The sequence below is a fragment of the Hyperolius riggenbachi genome, chromosome 7 (genome assembly GCF_040937935.1).
Source record: "Hyperolius riggenbachi isolate aHypRig1 chromosome 7, aHypRig1.pri, whole genome shotgun sequence".
Lineage (NCBI taxonomy): Eukaryota > Metazoa > Chordata > Amphibia > Anura > Hyperoliidae > Hyperolius > Hyperolius riggenbachi.
Genome location: NC_090652.1, coordinates 7,682,281 through 7,708,560, shown reverse-complemented (window position 1 = coordinate 7,708,560; position 26,280 = coordinate 7,682,281). Strand labels below are relative to the sequence as shown.

Here is a 26,280-nt window from a genome sequence, read left to right as displayed (position 1 = left end):
TATCTGACTTTTATTATCTCAACTGTTCCTGGACTATTTACTTTTCCTCTGCTAAAGGAGAGGTCATTACTTCACAGACTGCTCTGAAAGACTCATTTTGAATGCTGAGTGTTGTGTAATTTGCACATATTAGAGAATGATGCAATGTTAGAAAAAACACTATATACCTGAAAATAAAAGTATGAGAATATTTTCTTTGCTGCTAATCTTCTAGTAATTATTCATAGTACACAACCAATTCACTAGATCATATATTTTTTTTCGCTTCAGTGTCTCTTTAAGGATTAAAGGGTTAACTTAAAGAGAACCTGTACTGAGTAAAAATATTTAAAATAAACACGAGGTAACTTCAAATGAACATTGCATAGTTACCTTGAAATCAGTTCCTCTCAGAGGCTCACCATTTTCTTCTTACAAGGATCCCTTCCAGTTCTGACAACATTTTGTCAGAACTGAAATATATCAGTTGCTGTCAGTTATTTATCAGTTGCTGTCAGTTATCGCTGAGAGGACGACTGATGTGCCAAGTAATGTCTATGTTTCCCTATGGCTTAAGTGGGCGATGTTACAGTTTAACTGTGTGCTGACCAGAAAGCTGTTATGGGTAATGGCCATTTTCAAAATGGAGGATGGAGAATTCCCTTGATCACAGTGGACATACAGGATGCAGGAGAGGAGGAGGAGATTGAGGAGTAGACTACACGGGAGGTAAGTATGACTTGTGTATGGTTATTTTGACTTTTAATTTTCAGTTCAGGTTTTCTTTAAAGACAGAAGAGGTAACGTTAGGTTTGCCTGAGGTAAAATGTTTCCTGAATACTACATGCCTCGTCACCATGGTAACAACTCTAGAAACGTTATTAAAGACAGGAGATAAGCTTAGTGAATTGAGGCCATTTGTTTAACTACTTCCGTATCAGCAGACTCTGCCCCCTTAACCCCCTGGGCGTTACGCACGCCGGAGGGTTTGCAGCTGACAGTCCCCCATTATAATTTTAAGTGATCGGGTAATATCTTCAGCTAGCACTAGGCTACCTAGCAATGGTGGCCGGCATCCCCCTGATTACTTCTGATCCCCCCGATCGCCGCTAAATACATTACCCCCCCCCCCCCCCCCCCCTGTATCCAGCGATCGGCGCAGCCTCCCCGGACACCTCCGCTCTTCTCTATGGGGCGGATCGAACATGACGTCAGAACCGGTTGCAACATCGTGTATTTGCTTGCGACGACTTTTATCTATCGTGTGTACGGCTCTTGAATTGCTGAGAAGGAGTTAAGGTTTGATCATTCGGAATTCTATATACTTTTTCAGACTTATTTCAATGCGTAATAACTGTAAAATATTTTTCCTCTGCATTTCTATATGAAAACTATTCTAGAACTCTGGCTTTAATTGGGGGTAGAGCTAAAATAAGTTTTGTTTTTGTTTTATGCTTGCCATACATTTTCCAGAAAACCGATAACACAAACCAGCCCCAAATGGCTGATATGATGTTGTGGCCAATGCCGGCCTGCCTGATGGCCGGTCCACGCTGTAGAGCTGCAAATGAGAGAGAGATGTGGAGGGAGTTCTGTGCAGACCGTAGCGGGGGGGGGGGGGGGGGGGGTGGAGTGATGGGTGTCTGGTATAAGAGCAGGGGAACGCAGCCGGTTCTGTCCTTCCACTTGGCACATGCCCTGTCCTTGTGCCCTGGCCTGTGACTTCTGAAGGAAGCCTCTCCGGATAAATAATTGATGACCGCATCGTCTGGAAAGCCAAGACTTCACTCTGCATTATTAACATCCCCCTCTGCAGGCTGAACGTCGCTACCAGGCCCGTATCTATGGAGAGGCAACTTCTAGAACTCCTAATGTAGAGCTAGGAAATTGTCTCTGCCGTTATGGAAACTAATATCCTCCTAATTAAATCCTGTCCATCTTACAGAAGTGCTCTATAGCGGACATTATTAATGGCAGCCATTTTGTAGGATGAGGCAATAACAGGAAGCTTAGAAACAAACAGCCGTGTCAGCATGTTTGGGAGGTTGCAGCATTGCCTAGACCAGCCCCTGGCAGCCGTCCTGTGCCCTCGCCGTGACTCCCGGTCACCTCCGGTGCAGATGCTGATCTCTCCAGGTCGGCATCTTCCTGCGTTACACTGTGCGGCGCACTGACGTCATCCGGGCTGTACTGCGCAGTACAGTCTTGATGACATCAGTGCGGCTCTGTGAGCCGTTCGCGCAGTCGGCATCTTGAGCCAGAGGGGACCCTGGGCCACCAGCTGGGAGCGGAGCTGCGGCGAGGGCACATGACGGCTGTCAGGGGCTGGAGAAAGCCCCAGGTAAGTGGATTTTTTTTATTTTTAAAGTCCTCGGATGTGTCCTTTAAGGGCATCGCCTTTGACCTGGGAGACCAGGGTTGGAATCCTGGCTAGGGTCAGTACCTATTCAGTAAGAAGTCCTCGGGCAAGACTCCCTAACGCTGCAGAGTGGCCCATTAAGCACACCCTTAGTGGATGCAGCTCTTGAGCGCTTTGAGTCCAACAGGAGAAAAGCGCTATACAAATGTTAGGATTATTATTGCTAGGATTAGGATTAATGTCTCACAATTATGTTGTCTCCAGCAGAGTGTCCCGGAAGTGGATCCAGCCATGAACATGCATAAGTCTCAGACCCACCAGAGGGCGAATTCCGGGAACTTCCTGACTATTTCCTCCTCTCAGCCACCGTACACCGCTCCAGCAACCTCGCCACAAAGTGTGGGCGGTCCGATCACCGCCAATTCCGAGCAGGTACACGGGGAGTTCTTGAAGTGGGCAGGCCCCAGGGTTTATATATACAGTGGTTTGCAAAAGTATTTGGCCCCCTTGATGTTTTCCACATTTTGTCACGTTACTGCCACAAACATGAATCAATTGTATTGGAATTCCACGTGAAAGACCAACACAAAGTGGTGTACACATGAGAAGTGGAACGAAAATCATACATCATTCCAAACATTTTTTACAAATGGATAACTGCAAAGTGGGGTTTGCGTAATTATTCAGCCCCCTTTGGTCTGAGTGCAGTCAGTTGCCCATAGACATTGCCTGATGAGTGCTAATGACTAAATAGAGTGCACCTGTGTGTAATCTAATGTCAGTACAAATACAGCTGCTCTGTGAGGGCCTCAGAGGTTGTCTAAGAGAATATTGGGAGCAACACCACCATGAAGTCCAAAGAACACACCAGACAGGTCCAAGACAGGTCAGGGATAAAGTTATTGAGAAATTTAAAGCAGGCTTAGGCTACAAAAAGATTTCCAAAGCCTTGAACATCCCACGAAGCACTGTTCAAGCGATCATTCAGAAATGGAAGGAGTATGGCACAACTGTAAACCTACCAAGACAAGGCCGTCCACCTAAACTCACAGGCCGAACAAGGAGAGCGCTGATCAGAAATATGCGCTTTGAGTCCTATGGGAGAAAAGCGCTTTACAAATGTTATTGTATTAAATGCAGTCAAGAGGCCCATGGTGACTCTGGACGAGCTGCAGAGATCTACAGCTCAAGTGGGGGAATCTGTCCATAGGACAACTATTAGTCATGCACTGTACAAAGTTGGCCTTTATGGATGAATGGCAAGAAGAAAGCCATTGTTAACAGAAAGCATAAGAAGTCGCAGTTGCAGTTTGCCACAAGCCATGTGGGGGACACAGCAACCATGTGGAAGAAGGTGCTCCGGTCAGATGAGACCAAAATGAAACTTTTTGGCCAAACTGCAAAACGCTATGTGTAGCGGAAAACTAACGCTGTACATCACTCTGAACAGACCATCCCCACTGTCAAATATGGTGGTGGCAGCATCATGTTCAGGGGGTGCTTCTCTTCAACAGGGACAGAGAAGCTGGTCAGAGTTGATGGGAAGATTGATGGAGCCAAATACAGTGCAATCTTGGAAGAAAATCTCTTGGAGACTGCAAAACACTTGAGACTGGGGCGGAGGTTCACCTTCCAGCAGCACAACGACCCTAAACATAAAGCCAGGGCAACAATGGAATGGTTTAAAACACGTGACCTCAGGTCCTCCTTTTTGCTCCCGTCATGTGACCTCAGGTCCTCCTCTCTGCTCCCATCACCTGACCTCAGGTCCTCCTCTCTGCTCCCATCACATGACCTCAGCTCCTCCTCTCTGCTCCCATCACATGACCTCAGCTCCTCCTCTCTGCTCCCATCACATGACCTCAGCTCCTCCTCTCTGCTCCCATCACATGACCTCAGCTCCTCCTCTCTGCTCCCATCACATGACCTCAGCTCCTCCTCTCTGCTCCCATCACATGACCTCAGCTCCTCCTCTCTGCTCCCATCACATGACCTCAGCTCCTCCTCCTCTGCTTCCATCACATGACCTCAGCTCCTCCTCCTCTGCTTCCATCACATGACCTCAGCTCCTCCTCTCTGCTCCCATCACATGACCTCAGCTCCTCCTCCTCTGCTCCCGTCACATGACCTTAGCTCCTCCTCTCTGCTCCTGTCACGTGACTTCAGCTCCTCCTCTCTGCTCCCATCACATGACCTCAGCTCCTCCTCTCTGCTCCCATCACATGACCTCAGCTCCTCCTCTGCTCCCATCACATGACCTCAGTTCCTCCTGTCTGCTCCTGTCACGTGACCTCAGCTCCTCCTTTCTGCTGCCGTCATGTGACCTCAGCTCCTCCTCTCTGAACCCATAATGTGACCTCAGCTCCTCCTCTCTGCTCCCGTCACATGACCTCCGCTCCTCCTTTCTGCTTTCTCCATAGATTGGCCGTCTGAGGAGTGAACTGGATATTGTTCGTGGAAACACTAAAGTCATGTCTGAGATGCTGACAGAGATGACGCCCGGGCAGGAGGATGCCTCCGATCTGGAACTTCTACAGGTAAGTTATGCCAGATTACCCCCTGAGAGGCGGGAAGAAGAAAGCAGGGCTGCACCTTAAAGCAAACCTGAACTGCAAATAAATGTATGAGATAATTAACTGTATGTGTAGCTGTAATGATGCATAGAATGTTCCCGCAGTCTCACATTCTTATTTTCTATTTAAAGGACACTTGAATTGAGAGTTCAGAGTGTCAGCTTTTAAACACCAAAGTGTTTGCTTTTAAAACGGAAAACACTTAGATCTGTTTTTTGGTATCATTACTTCTATGCTGGGAGCATCTGTGCTGTATGAAGGAGGGAGCTGACACTCTGAACTATGAAGTTTGAGGATGACCATGAGAAGTTCTGATCGTTACGGTGACCAGACATACGCTTAGACCTTTATAATCTGGGTCTTTTTGGAAACGGCAAGCCTGCACTTTGAAGGGTGTTGGTGATGGAGTGATAATTGAAGTGTACCACACAGCGCTGAAGTTTATCTGGTTACATGCTCATTACGTACCGTAGTTTGCAACACTAGTCATTGCTGCCCTGGAGAAAACAGTTATGCCTGCTACACACCATGCAATTTTACGTCAGACAAACAGGTCGAATAGATCATTTCCATCAGATCCGATCTGATTTCTGAACATTTTTCTGATCAATTTTCCAATCACTTCTGATCACTTTTTCAATCAGAAAAATTATCAGAAATCAGATCAGACCTGTTGGAAATTATTTATTCAACCCATCTGACTGAAAATTGCATGGTATGTACCAGGCATTAGAGATGTGCATTCTTGTTACATTTGAAGCTGACATTGGTTTATACTGGATGCCGTTATGAAGTTGACAGTTGTGTGTTGGTGTCTTTAGGACTTGAACCGGACCTGCAGAGCCATGCAGCAGAGGATCGTGGAGCTGATCTCTCGAGTGTCCAATGAGGAGGTGACAGAAGAACTGCTGCATGTTAATGATGACCTCAACAATGTGTTCCTGCGATATGAGAGGTTAGTGTCCCAGTCCAGCCTGACGTCCTCCATGTTTCCTGGTTAGTGTCCCAGTCCAGCCGGACGTCCTCCATATTCCCTGGTTAGTGTCCCAGTCCAGCCTGACATCCTCCATATTCCCTGGTTAGTGGCCCAGTCCAGCCGGACGTCCTCCATATTCCCTGGTTAGTGTCCCAGTCCAGCCGGACGTCCTCCATGTTTCCTGGTTAGTGTCCCGGTCCAGCCTGACGTCCTCCATATACCCTGGTTAGTGTCCCGGTCCAGCCTGACATCCTCCATATACCCTGGTTAGTGTCCCGGTCCAGCCTGACATCCTCCATATTCCCTGGTTAGTGTCCCAGTCCAGCCTGACGTCCTCCATGTTCCCTGGTTAGTGTCCCAGTCCAGCCTGACGTCCTCCATATTCCCTGGTTAGTGTCCCAGTCCAGCCTTACATCCTCTATATTCCCTGGTTAGTGTCCCAGTCCAGCCTTACATCCTCCATATTCCCTGGTTAGTGTCCCGGTCCAGCCTGACATCCTCCATATTCCCTGGTTAGTGTCCCAGTCCAGCCTGACATCCTTGATATTCCCTGGTTAGTGTCCCGGTCCAGCCTGACGTCCTCCATATTCCCTGGTTAGTGTCCCAGTCCAGCCTGACGTCCTCCATATTCCTTGGTTATTGTCCCGGTCCAGCCTGACGTCCTCCATATTCCCTGGTTAGTGTCCCAGTCTAGCCTGATGTCCTCCATATTCCCTGGTTTGTGTCACCAGTCCAGCCTGATGTCCTCCATATTCCCTGGTTTGTGTCACCAGTCCAGCCTGATGTCCTCCATAATATTCCCTGGTTAGTGTCCCAGTCCAGCCTGATGTCCTCCATATTCCCTGGTTAGCGAACCTGACTTCCTTCATATTCCCTGGTTTGTGTCCCAGTCCAGCCTGATGTCCTCCATAATATTCCCTGGTTAGTGTCCCAGTCCAGCCTGACGTCCTCCATATTCCCTGGTTAGTGTCCCAGTCCAGCCTGACGTCCTCCATATTCCCTGGTTAGTGTCCCAGTCCAGCCTGACGTCCTCCATATTCCCTGGTTAGTGTCCCAGTCCAGCCTGACGTCCTCCATATTCCCTGGTTAGTGTCCCAGTCCAGCCTGACGTCCTCCATATTCCCTGGTTAGTGTCCCAGTCCAGCCTGACGTCCTCCATATTCCCTGGTTAGTGTCCCAGTCCAGCCTGACGTCCTCCATATTCCCTGGTTAGTGTCCCAGTCCAGCCTGACGTCCTCCATATTCCCTGGTTAGTGTCCCAGTCCAGCCTGACGTCCTCCATATTCCCTGGTTAGTGTCCCAGTCCAGCCTGACGTCCTCCATATTCCCTGGTTAGTGTCCCAATCCAGCCTGATGTCCTCCATATTCCCTGGTTAGTGTCCCAGTCCAACCTGATGTCCTCCATATTCCCTGGCTAGTGTCCCAGTCCAGCTGGACGGCCTCCATATTCCCTGGTTAGTGGCCCAGTCCAGCCTGACTTCCTTCATATTCCCTGGTTAGTGTCCCAGTCCAGCCTGATGTCCTCCATAATATTCCCTGGTTAGTGTCCCAGTCCAACCTGATGTCCTCCATATTCCCTGGTTAGTGTCCCAGTCCAGCCTGACGGCCTCCATATTCCGTGGTTGGTGTCCTGTGTATAAAATACTAGCCGTTAACTAAAAATGTCCATTTTACAAGAACACGGACTAATCCTGGGCAGGTGGATGCATTCCTATATAGCCTATGGGAGTAATGCATCTTCTCCAGGCTACAGCCGGACCTCAGCGGTCCTTCAGAGTATACACTACACTACACGGTCTGGCTGCAGATGGGAACCAAGGCAGCGGGTGCTTTTTACTTTCTGCAACAAGTACAGTGCAAAGCAAGTCTGGAGACAGCGCTGCGAACTCCAGGGTTTATGCTGTACAGGCTACTTACAATATTTACAGAAAAAAACACTATCAAAACCTTTTCTACTCTATAGGCTTCTAACTACAACTTAAATATCGAGAAACCTTTCCTCTCTGCTGGGGGCAAACCTACTGTTTCTCCTAAAACAAAACATCAGCAAGACATCAGTACATTCTGCATTCAGTACAGAATTCAAATACTTATCACGTTATGAGACTCTCTCGCTGCAACTGCCAAATACTTATTTTAAGTTGAAAAATAAGCAGATATATTGACTGTCTGAACTTTCCTGCTGTATAACCTCATCAGAATCCTTATTTCATTGTTTCTCACCTGTTTTAGCTTCTATTTGGAAAATGGACTAAATTTGACAAGCTCTTTTGTATAGATATCATCTCAGGTTTTTTTTTTTTAAAGAAATACTGTAGGGGAGTCGGGGGAAAATGAATTAAACTTATCCGGGGCTTCTAATGGTCCCCGCAGGCATCCTGTGCCCGCGTAGCCACTCACTGATGCTCCTTACATGGAATTTTAGACTTTAAAGTCTGAAAACCACTGCGCCTGCGTTGCCATGTCCTCGCTCCCACTGACATCACCAGAAGCATACTGCGCAGGCCCAGACCATACTGGGCCTGCACATCAGTGGGAGCGAGGTAACGGCAACACAGGCGCAGTGGTTTTCCGACTTTAAAGTCAGAAATTCCAGAAGTGAACCGGAGGCGAGGCCGGAGCATCGGTGAGTGGCTGCGCGGACACAGGATGTCTGCGGGGGGCGGAGCATCGGGGAGTGGCTGCGCGGGCACAGAGTGTCTGCGGGGGGGCATTAGAAGCCCCGGGTAAGTTCAACTCATTTTTCCCCTGACTCCCTACAGTATTCCTTTAATTTTGCTTAAAGGAAACCAGAAAGGGACTTCAGAGAATTTCTTAGTAGGGCTAGCATTATATATACCTATGTTTATTTCATCGTGTTACTTCAGGCATACTATGAATGTTAAAGATCATAGTCTAGTGACACTGATGAGATTGGGTTTACCTGATAACTGCTACCTTGACCAATATCTGTATTTTTTTTCAGGTTTGAACGCTACAGAACAGGACGCACCGCACAGAACACTAATGGGGTAAGCCTCGATTATCATAAACTATTTTTTCATGCACAAAGCTTTTTCAAGCTGTAGTTACAGCAGTCACTCTAAGCATTCATAGCAACTAGTTATTAACCCATTAGTGGCTTCAGTAGAGTTATCTTTGAGAAAGTGTGCTGCTTTTGACCTCTTCTTGGAATGCTTTGATGTCTCTCTACTAGCAGAAAATATAGAAACTGAAAACAGAAGTCCTCTGGTATTGTCTCACACTGCCCTCTAGTGACAAGTGGCCATAAATACACATTACAGCAGCACTAATTATAAGCAGGGAAATGTAACAAATAATAAATGTACTAAAAGCTAAAATTGGCCTGGAGCACTTGCAAGCTTCTAAATTGGTTGCTTAAGGGTTGATGTGGATGTGATGTATAGACTTATAGGCACTGGTAAAAAGCCAACAGCCTATTGCTCCCAGCAGAAACATGACATACAAATGTACAAGCTCTGTGGTTATGTAGGGAAATGGAGCCACTTTTTATGAATGTATTTCAGTAGTGCGTTTAAGAAGTTATAGTGTTTTCTGGTCCATTAATCCATTTCTTCTGGTCATGTGATCTCACAGGTGCTGAGCGAGGTCACTGAGGACAACCTGATAGACCTGGGCCCCGGATCCCCCGCTGTGGTCAGCCCAATGGTGGGAAATACTACGACCCCAGCAACGCTAACGTCCCAGCTCGGAGGACTTGGTAATTATTAACACCCTCAGTCTGATGGTGGTGAGGGGCCACATTGTGTGCGCTAGTCAGGTGACTGATCCAATATGACTGTGTCAACTGGCAGGGCCGGGCCGAGGCAGAGGCGAGAGAGGCTCCAGCCTCAGGGCGCAGTGTAGGAGAGGGCAGGGCCGAGGCAGAGGCGAGAGAGGTTCCAGCCTCAGGGCGCAGTGTAGTAGGGGGCAGGGCCGAGGCAGAGGCGAGAGAGGCTCCAGCCTTAGGGCGCAGTGTAGTAGGGGGCAGGGCCGAGGCAGAGGCGAGAGAGGCTCCAGCCTTAGGGCGCAGTGTAGTAGGGGGCAGGGCAGAGGCGAGAGAGAGGCTCCAGCCTCAGGGCGCAGTGTAGTAGGGGACAGGGCCGAGGCAGAGGCGAGAGAGGCTCCAGCCTTAGGGCGCAGTGTAGTAGGGGGCAGGGCCGAGGCAGAGGCGAGAGAGGCTCCAGCCTCAGGGCGCAGTGTAGTAGGGGACAGGGCCGAGGCAGAGGCGAGAGAGGCTCCAGCCTCAGGGCGCAGTGTAGTAGGGGACAGGGCCGAGGCAGAGGCGAGAGAGGCTCCAGCCTTAGGGCGCAGTGTAGTAGGGGGCAGGGCCGAGGCAGAGGTGACAGAGGCTCCAGCCTCAGGGCGCAGTGTAGTAGGGGGCAGGGCAGAGGTGAGAGAGGCTCCAGCCTCAGGGCGCAGTGTAGTAGGGGACAGGGCCGAGGCAGAGGTGAGAGAGGCTCCAGCCTCAGGGCGCAGTGTAGTAGGGGGCAGGGCCGTGGCAGAGGTGAGAGAGGCTCCAGCCTCAGGGCGCAGAGTAGGAGGGGGGAGCAGGGTGGGGCAGAGGCAAGAGAGGCTCCAGCCTCAGGGCGCAGAGTAGGAGGGGGGCGCAAGACGAGGCAGAGGCAAGAGAGGCTCCAGCCTCAGGGCGCAGTGTAAGAGGGGGCGCAGGGCTGGGCAGAGGCAAGAGAGGCTCCAGCCTCAGGGTGCAGTGTAGGAGGGGCGCAGGGTGGGGCCGAGGCAGAGGCAATAGAGGCTCCAGCCTCAGGGCGCAGTGTAGGAGGGGCACAGGGCCGAGGCGGGAGAGGCTACAGGCTCAGGGTGCAGTGTAGGAGGGGGCGCAGGGCCGGGCAGAGGCAAGAGAGGCTCCAGCCTCAGGGTGCAGTGTAGGAGGGAGGGCGGGGCCGAGGCAATAGAGGCTCCAGCCTCAGGGCGCAGTGTAGGAGGGGCACAGGGCCGAGGCCGAGGCGGGAGAGGCTCCAGCCTCAGGGCGCAGTGTAGGAGGGGGCGCACAACTCGCTCAGCTATCATTCCCCTATTGTGTTTGAAGCAGAGAAATAAGAAAGGGGGATACATGGCAGTAAATAAATAAATCCATACAACGTATTTGCCGCTAAACTTAGGAAGGTGTTAGGTGGATGGCGGCCAGGTGCCAGTGGCTCGTTTCCTCTACTGAGGTGAAAAGCGTTTGACAGTTTCCCATCTGTTTGTTGGTACATTTTAAGGTGGATCCGGAACCACAAATACAGCCGACGCTACAAGCTAAATGCAGCTTCTTGGAAAATATGAATCGAAGAGGTGCGACCGCAACTGACAGTAATCGCATTGAGATGACCGCTGCCATTCCTGTCAGTGTGTGAAGCCGTGGATCCTGGTAGTACATGAAATGCACCGACCCCGGCAGTCGCCTGTGTAATTGCTGAATAGTAAAGTATACCTGATCCAAGGCAGAGCTACCTAAGGTAGTTTGTTTAACCATTTGGCATCCAGACCTTTTTTCCCACTTATTGACCAGAGCAGTTTTGACAGTTTAGCTTTGTCCTTATTTAATACTACTAATATAATAAATGGGAACGTTCGGATGTTTGTTACTCGATCACGCAAAAACGGCTGAACGGATTTGAATAAAATTTGGCACACACATAGTACATTACCTGGAATAAAGTATAGGATACTTTTTATTCCCATAACCAAAAAGAGACAAATACTGGAAAATGTAAACTGCAGCCATTCTTACACTGTTACACTGGAGGTGTGTTTAGCTTCTAAGGGTAGAATGGTTAATTTGCATATATTCAGCAGTGATGCACTGGGAGACATCTCCAGCTCACTCCAACCTGAATTATCGCAAATTCTGTTTTAAGAAAGCAAACTTTAGTTTTTCTTAACATCTTAGTAAGGGGGCTTTTAGGACCATTGTAGTCCCTCACACACTCCAATGAGTTCTGGGTCACCATGAGCTTGCTGGTTAGTCTGTACCTCTCGGTGTTACAAGCCCAACTGCATAGAGCCAACGTAATCCATGCCATGCCCTGATGAGGATCAAACAATCCAAAACAGTCTGTATGCGTGTTGGATTATTATGGCTCTGTACAAATTAACAAGCTGACACATCATTGCATTCCAGCAGTTCTGGAGGAGTGTTTAGCGTCTAAGGGTAGAATGGTTAATTTGCATATATTCAGCAGTGATGCACTGGGAGACATCTCCAGCTCACTCCAACCTGAATTATCGCAAATTCTTTCTGTTTTAAGAAAGCAAACTTTAGTTTTTCTTACACTATGGTTAATGGTAGGGTTCTCAAACTTTGCACAGTTGGTCGTTGGGTGACTGGGATTATTATTCAGAAAAGTGGTTGGAGCCTATAAAAGCCAATCAAAATTCACCTATTGATTTTCAAGGGGAATATTACATTTCTGCCATTCTTGCACTGTTAATGGCACAAGCCTCAAACCTGGTACAGTTGATCATTGGGTGACTGGGGTTCAATTTCAGAAAGGGGGTGGAGCCACATATAGCCAATCAGATTTGTTTCATTCCAATGCAAATTATTGTTGCCAAACACTGCAAAGCTCACAAACTTGGTAATTGAGTAATTGATTAATTGTGTGTTAGGGTTAGGAAAGTGGGCACAGCCAACACCAGCCAAATACATAAGCGGGCAACGCCGGGTCATAAGTGGGCAGAGACCAATACAAATTTTACTGGGGAAATGTAAACAGCAGCCATTCTTACACTGTTAATGGTAGGGTTCTCAAACTTTGCACAGTTGGTTACTGGGTGACTGGGGTTAATATTCTGAAAAGTGGGTGGAGCCTACAAAAAACAAACAAAAATTACCTATTGATTTTTCAGGGGAATATTTACATTGCTGCCATTCTTGCACTGTTAATGGCACAAGCCTCAAACCTGGTACAATTGATCATTGCGTGACTGGGGTTTAAATTTATATAAGGGGGTGGAGCCCCAAACAGCCAATCTGATTTGTTTCATTTTAATGCAGGTTGTTGATGCCAAAGACCGCAAAGCTCACAAACTTGGTCATTGAATAATTGAGTAAATGGGTGTTAGGGTTAGGAAAAGTGGGCGCAGCCAACACCAGCCAAATACATACCTGGGCAATGCTGGGTCATCAGTAGGCGGAGATAAATGCAAATTTCACTGAGAAAATGTAAACTGCAGCAATTCTTACACTATTAATGGTAGGGTTCTCAAACTTTGCACAGTTGGTCACTGGGTGACTGAGATTAATATTCAGAAAAGTGGGTGGAGCCTACAAAAGCCAATCAAATTCCACCTATTAATCTTTAAGGGGAATATTTAATTGATGCCATTCTTGCACTGTTAATCACCTGTACCTGGTACAGTTGGCCATTGGGTGATTGGGGTTCAAATTCAGAAAAGGGGTGGAGCCACAGCCAATCAGATTTATTTTATTTCAATGCAAATTATTGATGCCAAAGACCGCAAAGCTCACAAACTTGGTCATTAAGTAATTGTGTGTTAGGGTTAGAAAAAGTGGGCGGAGCCAACACCAGCCAAATACATACCTGGGCAATGCCGAGTCTTCAGTGGGCGGAGACAAACACAAATTTCACTGGGAAAATGTAAACTGCAGCCATTCTTACACTATTAATTGTAGGGTTCTAAAACTTTGCACAGTTGGTCACTGGGTGACTGGGATTAATATTCAGAAAAGTGGGTGGAGCCTACAAAAAACAATCACAATTCAGCTATTGATTTTCAAGGCAAATATTTAATTGCTGCCATTTTTGCACTGTAAATGGCACAAGCCTCAAACCTGGTACAGTTGATCATTGGGTGACTGGGGTTAAATATTTAGAAAAGGGGTGGGGCCACAAACAGCGAATCAGATGTGTTTCATTTCAATGCAAATTATTAATGCCAAAGACCACAAATCTCACAAACTTGGTCAATGACTATTGACAATTGTGTTAGGGTTAGAAAAAGTGGCCACAGCCAACAGCAGCCAAATACATACCCGGGAAACATCAGGACATCAGTGGGTGGAGAAAAATACAAATTTCACTGCCAGAATGTAAACTGCAGCCATTCTTACACTGTCTGTCAATGGCAGGGTTCTTAAACTTTGTACAGTTGGTCACTGGGTGACTGGGATTAACATTCAGAAAAGTGGGTGGAGCCTACAAAAGCCAATCAAAATTCACCTATTGATTTTCAAAGGAGTGGAGCCACAGCCAATTAGATTTATTTCATTTCAATGCCAATTATTGATGCCAAAGACCGCAAAGCTCACAAACTAGGTCATTATTGAGTAATTGTGTGTTAGGATTAGAAAAAGTGGACAGCGCTAACACTAGCCAAATACATACCCGGGCAACCAGCTAGTCAGAAATAACTTTATCCCTACTTAGGACACAGAAATGAAATATATATTGTTTTTTTCAAGACAAACTAGGGTTTCATTGTATGCCATTTTTTTCCCTGGAACAGTTTTGTTTTCTATGAATTTTAATGGGAAAACAAGGAAAGAAATAGAAAAAACACATTATATCTCAGTTTTACCAAAATAAAAAGTGCTACTGTAGATGAAAAACACAAATTTTGTTTGCTTATTCTTACCGCTTATCACAAAACTTAGATTATGTTCCTGTCACAATTTATGGTGAAGAAATTTGATTCTGAAATAATGCTACAGAGTGTATTTTTCACTATGAAATGAGAAAAGGTATTTTTAATGGTAAAAATCAATCTCATTAGCTCAGGAAACATATATTCCCCTTCACCAATTAGTGCTGCATCAGATAGTGCCAGAAATGTGCACAGGAGCCAGCCCAACCCTGCACAGCACTGCTTCTGCTACAAGACGTATATCTATTGACTCGTGGCTTAGATGAGGGCACAAAGGGCATATATCTACTGACTTGTAGATAGAGTGGTTAAAGCTAATGTTAAAGAGACTCAGACACGAAAGAAAGTACAGCTCTGATACTTACCCGGAGCTTCCTCCCGCCCCATAAACATGCAGTGAGCTCCATTACTGGGCTCAGTGATGTCAGCCCGGGTCTACTGCGCATGCACGGGAGATCTGCGTGTGCGCAGTAGACCCTGACTGGTATCAACTGAGCCCAGTAACGGAGATCACCGCAGGTGATCAGCAGACTGCGGGTGGACAGCGTGGGACTTAGATACCTTTATTATGCGGGAGGAAGCCCTCGGTAAGTATCAGAGGTGTACTTTCTTCCGTCTCCGAGTCTCTTTAAGTGCTAAAAAACAAGAAACAGATACTCACCTAAGTCTGTGTCCTGTAGAGCCTTTCCGGTTTCCTCATTCCAGCGATGTACCCCCAGTGTGCATCCATGGCCACGGAAGTCTTCGTAAGTCTTCAGGAGCCCGAGTGCTCCCAAAGACACGTGGCTCTGTACTGTACATAGGTGAGAGAGGGCGCTCACGCATGTGCATTACGAGACGTCTGTCTTGGCAAGTACTCAGGCTCCCCAAGACTTCCAAAGCCTCCCACGGTGGCAGAGTGCAGTATTCAACAGATCGGGCGGGTACTGCTTACAGGGTGACATCGCTGGGACGCGGGGACTGTAGGAGGAAGGAGAAGGCTCTATAGGACCCAGAGCCTTCCCTCTCCATCTTTGAGTATCTTGTTTTTTTCTTATTTTTACCTTAACATTCACTTCAAGTCATATTTTCAGACAGGAAGGGGCGGGCTTACCACGATGTTCCCTCCCATCACCCCTCTCACTCCCATTGAACACAATATTTGACTATTAAGCTGGTATTAACCCTCTTGGTCCCCAAGTGCAGCAATTTTCTGCTCCTTTCCCCCTCCCTTTGTAAGTAGTGTGGCCGGTATATGTTCCCACCCCCACAAACCCCCAAATAATAAGAATGTCATGCCTCTAGCCCGCCATCTGTGATGGGCTAAAAGATTGATCTATATTGCGCACAGAGGGAGATACTTCTTGCTTGGCAGCTGGAAACAGCTGTTATTTCCCAGAATGCAAAAAGTTTACAGATAGGAAACTGTCAGCACCATGGTCCTGACATCACACTGTGGGAGGGGTTTCAGCACAATATCAGCCATACAGCGCCCCCTGATGAACTATTAGAGAAAAGGTAAAGATTTCTCATGGGAAAGAGGGTATCAGCTGCTGATGGGGATGAAGTTCAGTCCTGGGTTAAACTTCCTGTTTGAATATAAGTACAATAACCCTTCAATTAAAAGAACAAAAAAGCCCCCCATTAGGGTAAAAGCTCACCGTGTCATAGGTGACAATCAGATCCTTACCAATGCCTGCCTGTGATTGGCTCTCTGTGATTTCCACCAATGCCTGCTCTTGTTTTACAGCAAATACAAAATGAACCTCCGCACCCTCAGGCTAATCCGCATGCGAATCCGCTTACAAAAATCATGCAGCAATCAATGCTGTCCCTACAGCTAAGCTAAAAGCTGGTATCTTCGTTACAAGAATATAGTCTCTTGCGTAGTCACATACACCGCGTAGAGGTAGCCCAGTGTCGTATGTGTCCTTACTCTGGCCCTGTAACATGTATAGCACAAACACGCATGCATTCAGCGCATCAAAACCTATCTAAGGAATAGGAGCACATATCCAAAAGGTAGCCATACACTGGTCGATTTGCCATCAGATTCGACCAACAGACAGATCCCTCTCTGATCGAATCTAATCAGAGAGGGATCGTATGGCCACCTTTACTGCAAACAGATTGTGAACCGATTTCAGCCTGAAACCGTTCACAATCTGTGGTGGTGGTGCTGCTGCCGCCGCTTCCCCCCCCCCCCCCGCCGCATACATTACCTGCTCCGCCGGCGCGACTCCCGGGTCTCCGCTCTTCTTCTCCGCTCTGGTCTGGTCTGGTCTCCGGCATGCTTCCCTTCTTCCTGTCTGGGGGAAGTTTAAACAGTAGAGCGCCCTCTACTGTTTAAACTTCCTGCCGGGACAGGAAGAAGGGAAGCATGCCGAAGACCAGAGCTGAGAAGAAGAGCGGAGACCCGGGACTCGCGCCGGTGGAGCAGGTAATGTATTGCAGCTCTATTGCGTCGGTCGTCAGGCACTCGAACGCCGCTAGCGATGCGCTCTTTACCCGCGGGCGATCGACGGTTATTTTCCGCACGGCGCGATCGACGGGATCGGACGGAATGGATTGAAATTCGTCGTGTAGCGCGAACGATTGGCAGCAGATTCGATCCCAGTGATAGAATCTGTAAGCCTTACAGGATTAGTTAGATGCACCCAGGAAGGACGGTAAGGATATGTGCTTCTATTCCTTAGATAGGTTTTGATGCGCTGAATGCATTCAGTGTAAGGGAGCTGCGAATACATTACAGTGTAAGGGAGCTGCTAATATCTACTTATGTACCATGCGGACACACCAGCAAGCTGTGTGCTAAGATCACTAATAGGGGAACAGGGAGAGCACTAGATAAAATCCAAGCCACAAAGGATCAAATACATTTTAATTCGTTTTGAATTTGCTCTTGTGTTACAGATATGGGAACGAATAGCGTGAGCTCCACACTCACTACCCTCCCAGCCACCAATCCACGGGATGACTTCGATATGTTTGCCCAGACGAGGACCAACTCCCTGGCCGACCAGAGGAAAAAGTGAGACTTATTATCCTAATCTGCATCATTTCCTCCAAATGCACAGATCACTCTTAAAGAGAATCTGTACTCTAATATTCTTACAATAAAAATCATACCATTCTATTCATTATTTTCTCCTGTGCCCCTCTGTGCTGTTTCTGCCACTCTCTGCTGCAATCCTGGCTTGTAATTAACAGTTTTAGGCAGTGTTTACAAACAAACTAACCAGCTTCTAATAGGCTCAGCTAAGCATAGTGTGTGAGTCATTCAGTGTGTGCAGGGGGCCTGCAGAGGGCGTGTATCGCTTCTACCAATCACAAGCAGCCCTGCACATTCCACAAAATCAAGCTTTAGCCCGACAAACAGGACAGAGGAAAGATACATTGATTTATTACAGAGACAGTGCAGTTAGGAAAGACTGCAGTAAGCCAGAGCAGATTAGAACAGGCATAGGAACTTATAGGATAGAAGAACTAAGGCTGAAAAATTTGTTACAGAGTCTCTTTAAGGTGCCCATACACTCGTCAGATTGGCAGCAGATAGATAAGAAATGCATCTGATGATCTATCTGATGCGTTTTTAGAACTTTTTTTACCAGGATAGAATTCCAATAGATTTCAGTTTGAAATCTATTGAAATTCGATCTGATGGCATTTTTTTGCCATCAGATTTCCATTAAGACCAATGCAAACTGATAAGCAATCTCATCAGATCGACCTAAATTTTCCACCCTGCCAGTTCGATGGAAATCCATTGAAATCAGCCATCGATCGGTCGATTAGCCAACCGATTTGCAAACGATCGATCAGGATCGATCGGTCGGCCAGAAAATCGGCTGAGTGTATGGGCCCCTTTAAAGGACAACTTTAGAATGCGTTAAATTCATCTTAATCTTCAAGCGCTTTTTTCGTGTAGATTGTCCTCTTATAGATAAGCCATGAACTGATCAGGAACTATGCCGATTGACTCCTAATCATGTAATCTCCCCGCCCCTGATCCACCTAGATTTTCTGTCCTGTCCAATCGATTGATCGATCAAACATTGATTGATTCCAATCTAATTTGATCAGCGATTGAATCTGCAAGAAATTGAATGGGAAAATCTATTTATATGGTCACCGTTATGCAACAAGCGTATTGTGTGGTCTTTTCTTGCTTTCTTTTTTTTTAATTTTCGTATTTTTTTCCAAAACAGTTATTTGTTTTTTAACTGAATTTTACAGGTCACACTAGATGTAACCTGTACAGGGAGCTCTACCGTTGTGTGAGTTGTGGGCAGACTTATGCGCAATCCTCTCCAGTGTTCTCCTCAGGCTATTTTAGCCGAGCGCTCCACCCGGCTAGTTTTGTGACCACCCGGCTGTTATCTGCTCACCTCCTCCTCTGCTATAAGCAGTTTTCCACACAGAAGCACCAGCCCGGCATTCCTTCATCTCGCCCCACTCGGCTACTTTTTCATGCCACCCGGCTGGAAAAATATTCCGGGGAGAACACTGCTCTCGGACAAACTTGCAGTGGGGCGTGGACATTTTCACTAGTCGTATTTTATCATAAGATGAATTTTACAAACGAATGTGTGAGATTACCACAGGGACTGTGGTCTGATAAAACGTCCAATGTTTTTGCAGCGGTACACAGTGCGGCGGTGCAGTCACATGACTGGTGACGTTGCACAGGAGAGTACAGAGATTGGCCGTGTCGGTTAGACCTTCATGTAACCAAAGGATATACACTTAAAAGCAGTAGTCAAGAAACCAGTTTGTATTTTCAAAAATCTTTTCTATTTTTCTGTTATTAAAAAGTTACACATTTGAGATTTCTTTTCTATAATAAACACATTCAGTAAAAAAATGAATCCGATCAACATTTCTTTGAAATTGTGTGCATTTCGCTTTCAGAGGGAGGTTTGTGAAAATATTAATCTGGCGTTAGTTGAGTTTTTATATAGCGTAGCATGCTGCGTTTTTTTTTTTTTTTTTAGGCAACAACTCTTGATCTTAAAGTGAACCAGAGACGAAGCACCCTCATGTATTTACCCCATAGATCAGTGGGAACATTAGAGAAAACACCTACCTTGCTCTCTGTTTCATTTTTAACTGTTCAGCTTGCTTCTAATCAGCCCTGATAAATTCCCCGACTGAACATTCAGTCTGGCTTTGCTATAAAGACTCAGCTATAATGATTCTTGAGCAGAGCCACAAGGGGGCAGGCTTGGGCTTGAAAAGCCATCAGAGAACACAGACTCAGCTACGGTATAAACATTCCTGAGCAAAGCCAGACTGAATGCTCAGTCGGGGATTTTATCAGGGCTGATTAGAAGCAAGCTGAACAGTTAAAAATGAAACCGAGAGCAGGGTAGGTGTTTTCTCTACTGTTCCCACTGATATATATGGTAAAATACATGAGGGTGCTTCGTCTCTGGTTCACTTTAAGTGTAAAACTTTTTGCTTTAATAAATGAAAACTAGAAAATACTTTTGCAAATACAAATTGGTTTCATGACTATTGCCTGCAAGTGTATATACTTTGCCTATATGAGGATTGCTAAGAATGTGGTGGAACACCATTATGGATGTGGATAATACACCATTGTGTTGGTTAGACCCCCATATCCTAAACTTTTGTTGACCGGTCGAATCCTTTTCACTGTAGATGGGGCTGTTGTTGGGCATTTATCTTACTGACAGACTGTCACATGACCTCAGTAAGATATTCATGTCACATGACTTTCACTGCAAGTATGGTGGCCTTTACTATCCGCTGAGAGGATATAGGTAAACCACTAATATGAGGTACATGGAGGCTGCCATATTTATTTCCTTTTAAACCATACCAGTTGCCTGGCAGTCCTGCTGATTTATTTGGATGCAGTAGTGTCTGAATCAGACACCATAAACAATCATGAAGCTAATCTTGTCAGATCTGACAATGTCATAAACACCTGATCTTCTGCATGCTTGTTCAGGGGCTATGGCTAAACATATAGAAGCCAGAGGATCAGCAAGACAGCCAGGCAACTGGCATTACTTAAAAGGAAATAAATATGGCAGCCTCCATATCCCTCTCACATTAAAGTGTTGGTGAACTAACGCTGTGTGAGGAGTATCGGTGATTGATAGCTGTGTTTCTAGCATTGCTAATGCCTGACTGGTGTTCTTCTCTGTGTTCTGTATTTCAGCGTTACCTATGAAGACCCGCAGGCTTTGGGTGGGCTGGCATCAGCTCTGGATGTCCGGCAGCAGAACACCGGAGGGGTAGGTAGCCCACTCTCATCACCTCTGCTTCACTTACCAAGGACAAGAACCCAATATTATGTACTGCCTAGCCAGGCCACACCCACCTACTGCTGATTAGTCAGACCACACCCAGCTACTGCTTATTAGCCTGGCAACACCGACCTACTGCTGATTTTTAGCCAGACCACTCCCAGCTACTGCTTATTAGCCAGGCCATGCCCACCTACTGCTGATTATTAGCCAGACTACTCCCAGCTACTGCTGATTAGCCAGACCACACCCAGCTACTGCTGATTAGCCAGGCCACACCCACCTACTGCTGATTATTAGCCAGACCACACCCACCTACTGCTGATTAGCCAGCCCACACAGACCTACTGCTGATTAACCTAACCACACCCAAGTGCTGCTTATTAACCAAGCCATGCCTACCTACTGCTGATTATTAGCCAGACTACTCCCAGCTACTGCTGATTAGCCAGACCACACCCAGCTACTGCTGATTAGCCAGACCACACCCAGCTACTGCTGATTAGCCAGACCACACCCACCTACTGCTGATTAGCCAGCCCACACAGACCTACTGCTGATTAACCTAACCACACCCAAGTGCTGCTTATTAACCAAGCCATGCCTACCTACTGCTGATTAGGCAGACCACACCCAGCTACTGCTGATTAGCCAGACCACTCCCACCTACTGCTGATTATAACCCAGGCCACACCCAGCTGCTGCTGAATATTTGCTAGACCACGCCAACCTACTGTTGATTACAAACCATTGCCATCTGAACAATATTTACATTTTTCACGTAGTTAATAATTACGTAGCTTTCCATTACTCCCGGTGCCTTGCAGTTAGCAGTGGATCTTGATAAACTGTTGAGAGATTATGTTCAAGGCTGAGAGATAAATGAAGGCAGCAGTACCCCTCTTCACCACTGTGTGGCAGTACTAGCAGCTGCTTGGAAATAGACTGTATACAGTGAGGAGAAGGCAGGGGAGTGTTACTATCAGGAGTGTAGTGTAGTTTATCTGTGATTTCTGTACTTGCAGTTTCTGATTGTGAAGAGACATTGCACTCTGCTCCCTCAGGCCATGCTGGGATCGGGGGTGTAGTATTTGCCACTATCAGCTCATTAGTGGATAGAATAACTTGTCTGCAAGCGAAAGATCGAGGAAAAAAATGTTCCCGGGTTTCTTAAAATTGATGTAAAATTTATTACAGCCCATCCTGCCACCCTCACTACACACGTGGCACGGCAGATGTAAGCTGGGCTAAATACACACCCTCACTTCAAGAGGACCTGTAACAAGAGGAAAATTGAGGCTGCCATCTCAATGAACCAGAGACAAAGCACCCTCATGTATTTTACCATATAGAACAGTGGGAACATTAGAGAAAACGCCTACCATGCTTTCTGTTTCATTCTGCACTGCACAGCTTTTTATCAGACCTGATAAAATCCCTGACTGGCTTTGCTACAATGACTCAGCTATAATGATTCCTGAGCAGAGCCAGCAGGGGGCAGGCTTGGGCTTGAAAAGACATGAGAGAACACAGACTGAGTTATAAATATTCCTGAACAAAGCCAGACTGAGTGCTCAGTCGGGGATTTTATCAGGGCTGATTAGAAACAAGCTGTGCAGTGCAGAATGAAACAGAAAGCAAGGTAGGTGTTTTCTCTAATGTTCCCACTAATATATATGATAAAATACATGAGGGTGCTTCGTCTCTGGTACCCTTTAAGCAATTATTATTATTTATTTATATAGCGCCAACATATTCCGCAGCGCTTTACAAAGCACAGTAAGACAGCACAGGGAACATAGGTACAACCAAGAAATGTACAGCAGAGTCTCAAGCAGCACAAATATTGCAACAAAAACCGTAAACATTAGGAGGATACCAGTTGCCTGGCTGCCCTGCTAATCCTCTGGCTCTAAAGGTGGCCACTAAATGATCCAATCTTTTTCATCCAATCTTACCAAATGTATGTAGTGTAAAGGTAAATCTAGTGAATAGATTGAATGGATAATTTAGGCAGTTTATTTATTTATATAGCGTTAACATATTACGCAGCGCTGTACAGAGAACATAGTCATGTCACTAACTGTCCCTCAGAGGGGCTCACAAGCTAATCCCTACCCTTATATTTCATATAAATGGTAAGATTGGATGAAAAAGGTTGGATCATTACCGTAGTGACCACCATAAAACATTTAGCCATAGCCCCTGAACAAGCATCCAGCATATCAGGTGTTTCTGACAAGGTTAGCTGCATGATTGATCCAGGTGGGTGATTCAGACACTACTGCAGCCAAATAGATCAGCAGGACAGCCAGGCAACTGGTATTGTTTAACAGGAAATAAAGATGGCAACTTCCATGTCCCTCTCCTGACAGGTGTCCTTTAATTAGTAACTGTAGTGAAAATGACATAATGAATGAAATTGCTTACTGTTTTATTCCTTTAATAGGGTCTGTGTGAGGGTGGGATTTCGTGAAACAGTTTATGGTTCAGGGATTGTATGGGGAGGAGTTAGGGAGGGGCCCTGTGAGACAGCTTATAGTACAGAGTGTGTATGGGGAGGAGTTAGGGAGGGGCTCTGTGAGACAGCTTATAGTACAGAGTGTGTGTGGGGAGGAGTTAGGGAGAGGCTCTGTGAGACAGCTTATAGTACAGAGTGTGTTTGGGGAGGAGTTAGGGAGTGGCTCTGTGAGACAGCTTATAGTACAGTGTGTATGGGGAGGAGTTAGGGAGGGGCCCTGTGAGACAGCTTGTAGTACAGTGTGTGTATGGGGAGGAGTTAGGGAGGGGCTCTGAGACAACAGCTTGTAGTACAGAGTGTGTATGGGGAGGAGTTAGGGAGGGGATCTGAGACAACAGCTTGTAGTACAGTGTGTGTATGGGGAGGAGTTAGGGAGGGGCTCTGAGACAACTGCTTGCAGTACAGGGTATGTAGGGGGAGGAGTTAGGGAGGGGCCCTGTGAGACAGCTTGTAGTACAGAATGTGTATGGGGTGGAGTTAGGGAGGGGCTCTGAGACAACCGCTTGTAGTACAGAGTGTGTATGGGGAGGAGATAGGAAGGGGCTCTGAGACCACAGCTTGTAGTACAGAGTGTATGGGGAGGAGCTAGGGAGGGGCTCTGAGACAACAGCTTGTAGTACAGAGTGTATGGGGAGGAGCTAGGGAGGGGCTCTGAAACAACAGCTTGTAGTACAGAGTGTGTATGGGGAGGAGATAGAAAGGGGCTCTGAGACAACAGCTTGTAGTACAGAGTGTATGGGGAGGAGCTAGGGAGGGGCTCTGAGACAACAGCTTGTAGTACAGAGTGTATGGGGAGGAGCTAGGGAGGGGCTCTGAGACAACAGTTTGTAGTACAGAGTGTATGGGGAGGAGCTAGGGAGGGGCTCTGAGACAACAGCTTGTAGTACAGAGTGTATGGGGAGGAGTTAGGGAGAGGCTCTGAGACAACAGCTTGTAGTGCAGTGTGTATGGGGAGGAGTTAGGGAGGGGCTCTGTGAGACAGCTTGTAGTGCAGAGTGTGTATGGGGAGGAGTTAGGGAGTGGCTCTGTGAGACACCTTGTAGTACAGGTATTGTATGGGAGGAGTTAGGGAGTGGCCCTGTGAGACAGCTTATAGTACAGGTATTGTATGGGGAGGCGTTAGGGAGTGGCTCTGTGAGACAGCTTGTAGTACAGGTATTGTATGGGGAGGAGTTAGGGAGTGGCCCTGTGAGACAGCTTATAGTACAGGTATTGTATGGGGAGGCGTTAGGGAGTGGCTCTGTGAGACAGCTTGTAGTACAGGTATTGTATGGGGAGGAGTTAGGGAGTGGCCCTGTGAGACAGCTTATAGTACAGGTATTGTATGGGGAGGCGTTAGGGAGTGGCTCTGTGAGACAGCTTGTAGTACAGGTATTGTATGGGGAGGAGTTAGGGAGTGGCTATGTGAGACAGCTTATAGTGCAGTATGTGTATGGGGAGGAGTTAGGGAGGGGCTCTGAGACAACAGCTTGTAGTACAGAGTGTGTATGGGGCGGAGTTAGGGAGGGGCCCTGTGAGACAGCTTATACTACAGGTATTGTATGGGGAGGCGTTAGGGAGTGGCTCTGTGAGACAGCTTATAGTACAGGTATTGTATGGGGAGGCGTTAGGGAGGGGCCCTGTGAGACAGCTTATAGTACAGGTATTGTATGGGGAGGCGTTGGGGAGTGGCTCTGTGAGACAGCTTATAGTACAGGTATTGTATGGGGGGTGTTAGGGAGTGGCTATGTGAGACAGCTTATAGTGCAGTATGTGTATGGGGAGGAGTTAGGGAGGGGCCCTGTGAGACAGCTTATAGTACAGGTATTGTATGGGGGGTGTTAGGGAGTGGCTATGTGAGACAGCTTATAGTGCAGTATGTGTATGGGGAGGAGTTAGGGAGGGGCTCTGTGAGACAACAGAAAGAATTCTGACATTTAAAGCTGCAGGCGTATGGTGTATTTAGGTGGTCCTGTTTTCTAGCATCTCCGCAGAGCATTGTGATGTCGTCAGATGATTTGCAAAGCATGCTGGGACTTTTAGTGCCTCCTTATAATGTCTTCTCTGTGTCTCTCTGCGTTCCTTTCCTTCTCTGTGCTGGGAACGGTTTGGGCCTCGTCCAGAGGAGAGGGAGAGCTGGCAGCTCAAACCTGGAGCCCATAGACCAGTGGCTCATTACTCAAGGAATGGTGAGCAGCCTATCAGGCGCTAGTACCCGCCCCCCCAGTAACCACCTGACTCCTCCTATGTGGCGTCTTACTGACCAACATCCGCAGCAGCCAGCAAAACTATCAAGACAGGGGCAGACGAAACTGTAGCCAATGTACAGGTGGCCATACTCCATTCAACCAGAGCAATTAATTTCTCCAACCAAACACCCCCCCTCTATACCATGGCTTATGCTGAAGGTTCCCGTGATTGTAACAACCTCAGGCTCATCTAAAAGACAAAAGGAGACCAGGAGCCCAATGGAGCAGAATCCTGTAAGATTCAGGAAGGCAAATTGCTAAGGATGTATTTACTCACAAATCCTTGCCACCACTTTCTGAGAAGGCCGGGAATTAACCATCCCCGCTGGGTTTTCCAGGTCTGTGACAGGAACTGGTCGGTTGCACTCCGGATGTTCTTTAGGACGAGATAAAAACCTATCACCTCTAAAGAGGTATGACAAGACACTAACACAGGGCTGGAGACGCCCAATGCATAAAGATAGGCTAATAAGCTGATGATCTTCTAAACAGAGGGGTAATATTACCTATCTTGAAGAATTTGGACTACAGTCTACTGAAAAAAGGTCAGCAAGCCTCTCCTGCTCACTACGCAGCCGTAGCAGTTAAAGCAGCAAGTCTCTCCTGCTCACTACACAGCCATAGCAGTTAAAGCAACAAGCCTCTCCTGCTCACTACACAGCCATAGCAGTTAAAGCAGAAAGCCTCTCCTGCTCACTACACAGCCATAGCAGTTAAAGCAACAAGCCTCTCCTGCTCACTACACAGCCATAGCAGTTAAAGCAGCAAGCCTCT

The 26,280-nt window shown here is 47.0% G+C and overlaps 1 protein-coding gene across 7 annotated transcripts in view; it reads left to right on the top strand.

Moving 5' to 3' along the window:
• Positions 1–26,280, top strand: part of TOM1L2 (target of myb1 like 2 membrane trafficking protein) — a 107,604-nt gene that overhangs the window by 66,344 nt on the left and 14,980 nt on the right. For 2 of the 7 annotated variants that reach the window (XR_011022627.1, XM_068243546.1), the window contains exons 6-13: positions 2,603–2,770; positions 4,759–4,875; positions 5,733–5,866; positions 8,853–8,898; positions 9,485–9,608; positions 17,393–17,510; positions 20,670–20,745; positions 25,381–25,446. Coding sequence is in view for 6 of the 7 variants with exons in the window: in XM_068243546.1 (XP_068099647.1) it covers positions 2,603–2,770; positions 4,759–4,875; positions 5,733–5,866; positions 8,853–8,898; positions 9,485–9,608; positions 17,393–17,510; positions 20,670–20,745; positions 25,381–25,446 (849 nt within the window). In the remaining variant the exon portion in view is untranslated. The remainder of the gene's footprint in view (positions 1–2,602; positions 2,771–4,758; positions 4,876–5,732; positions 5,867–8,852; positions 8,899–9,484; positions 9,609–17,392; positions 17,511–20,669; positions 20,746–25,380; positions 25,447–26,280) is intronic. The other 5 variants (XM_068243552.1, XM_068243549.1, XM_068243550.1 and 2 more) reach the window with 3 other exon arrangements.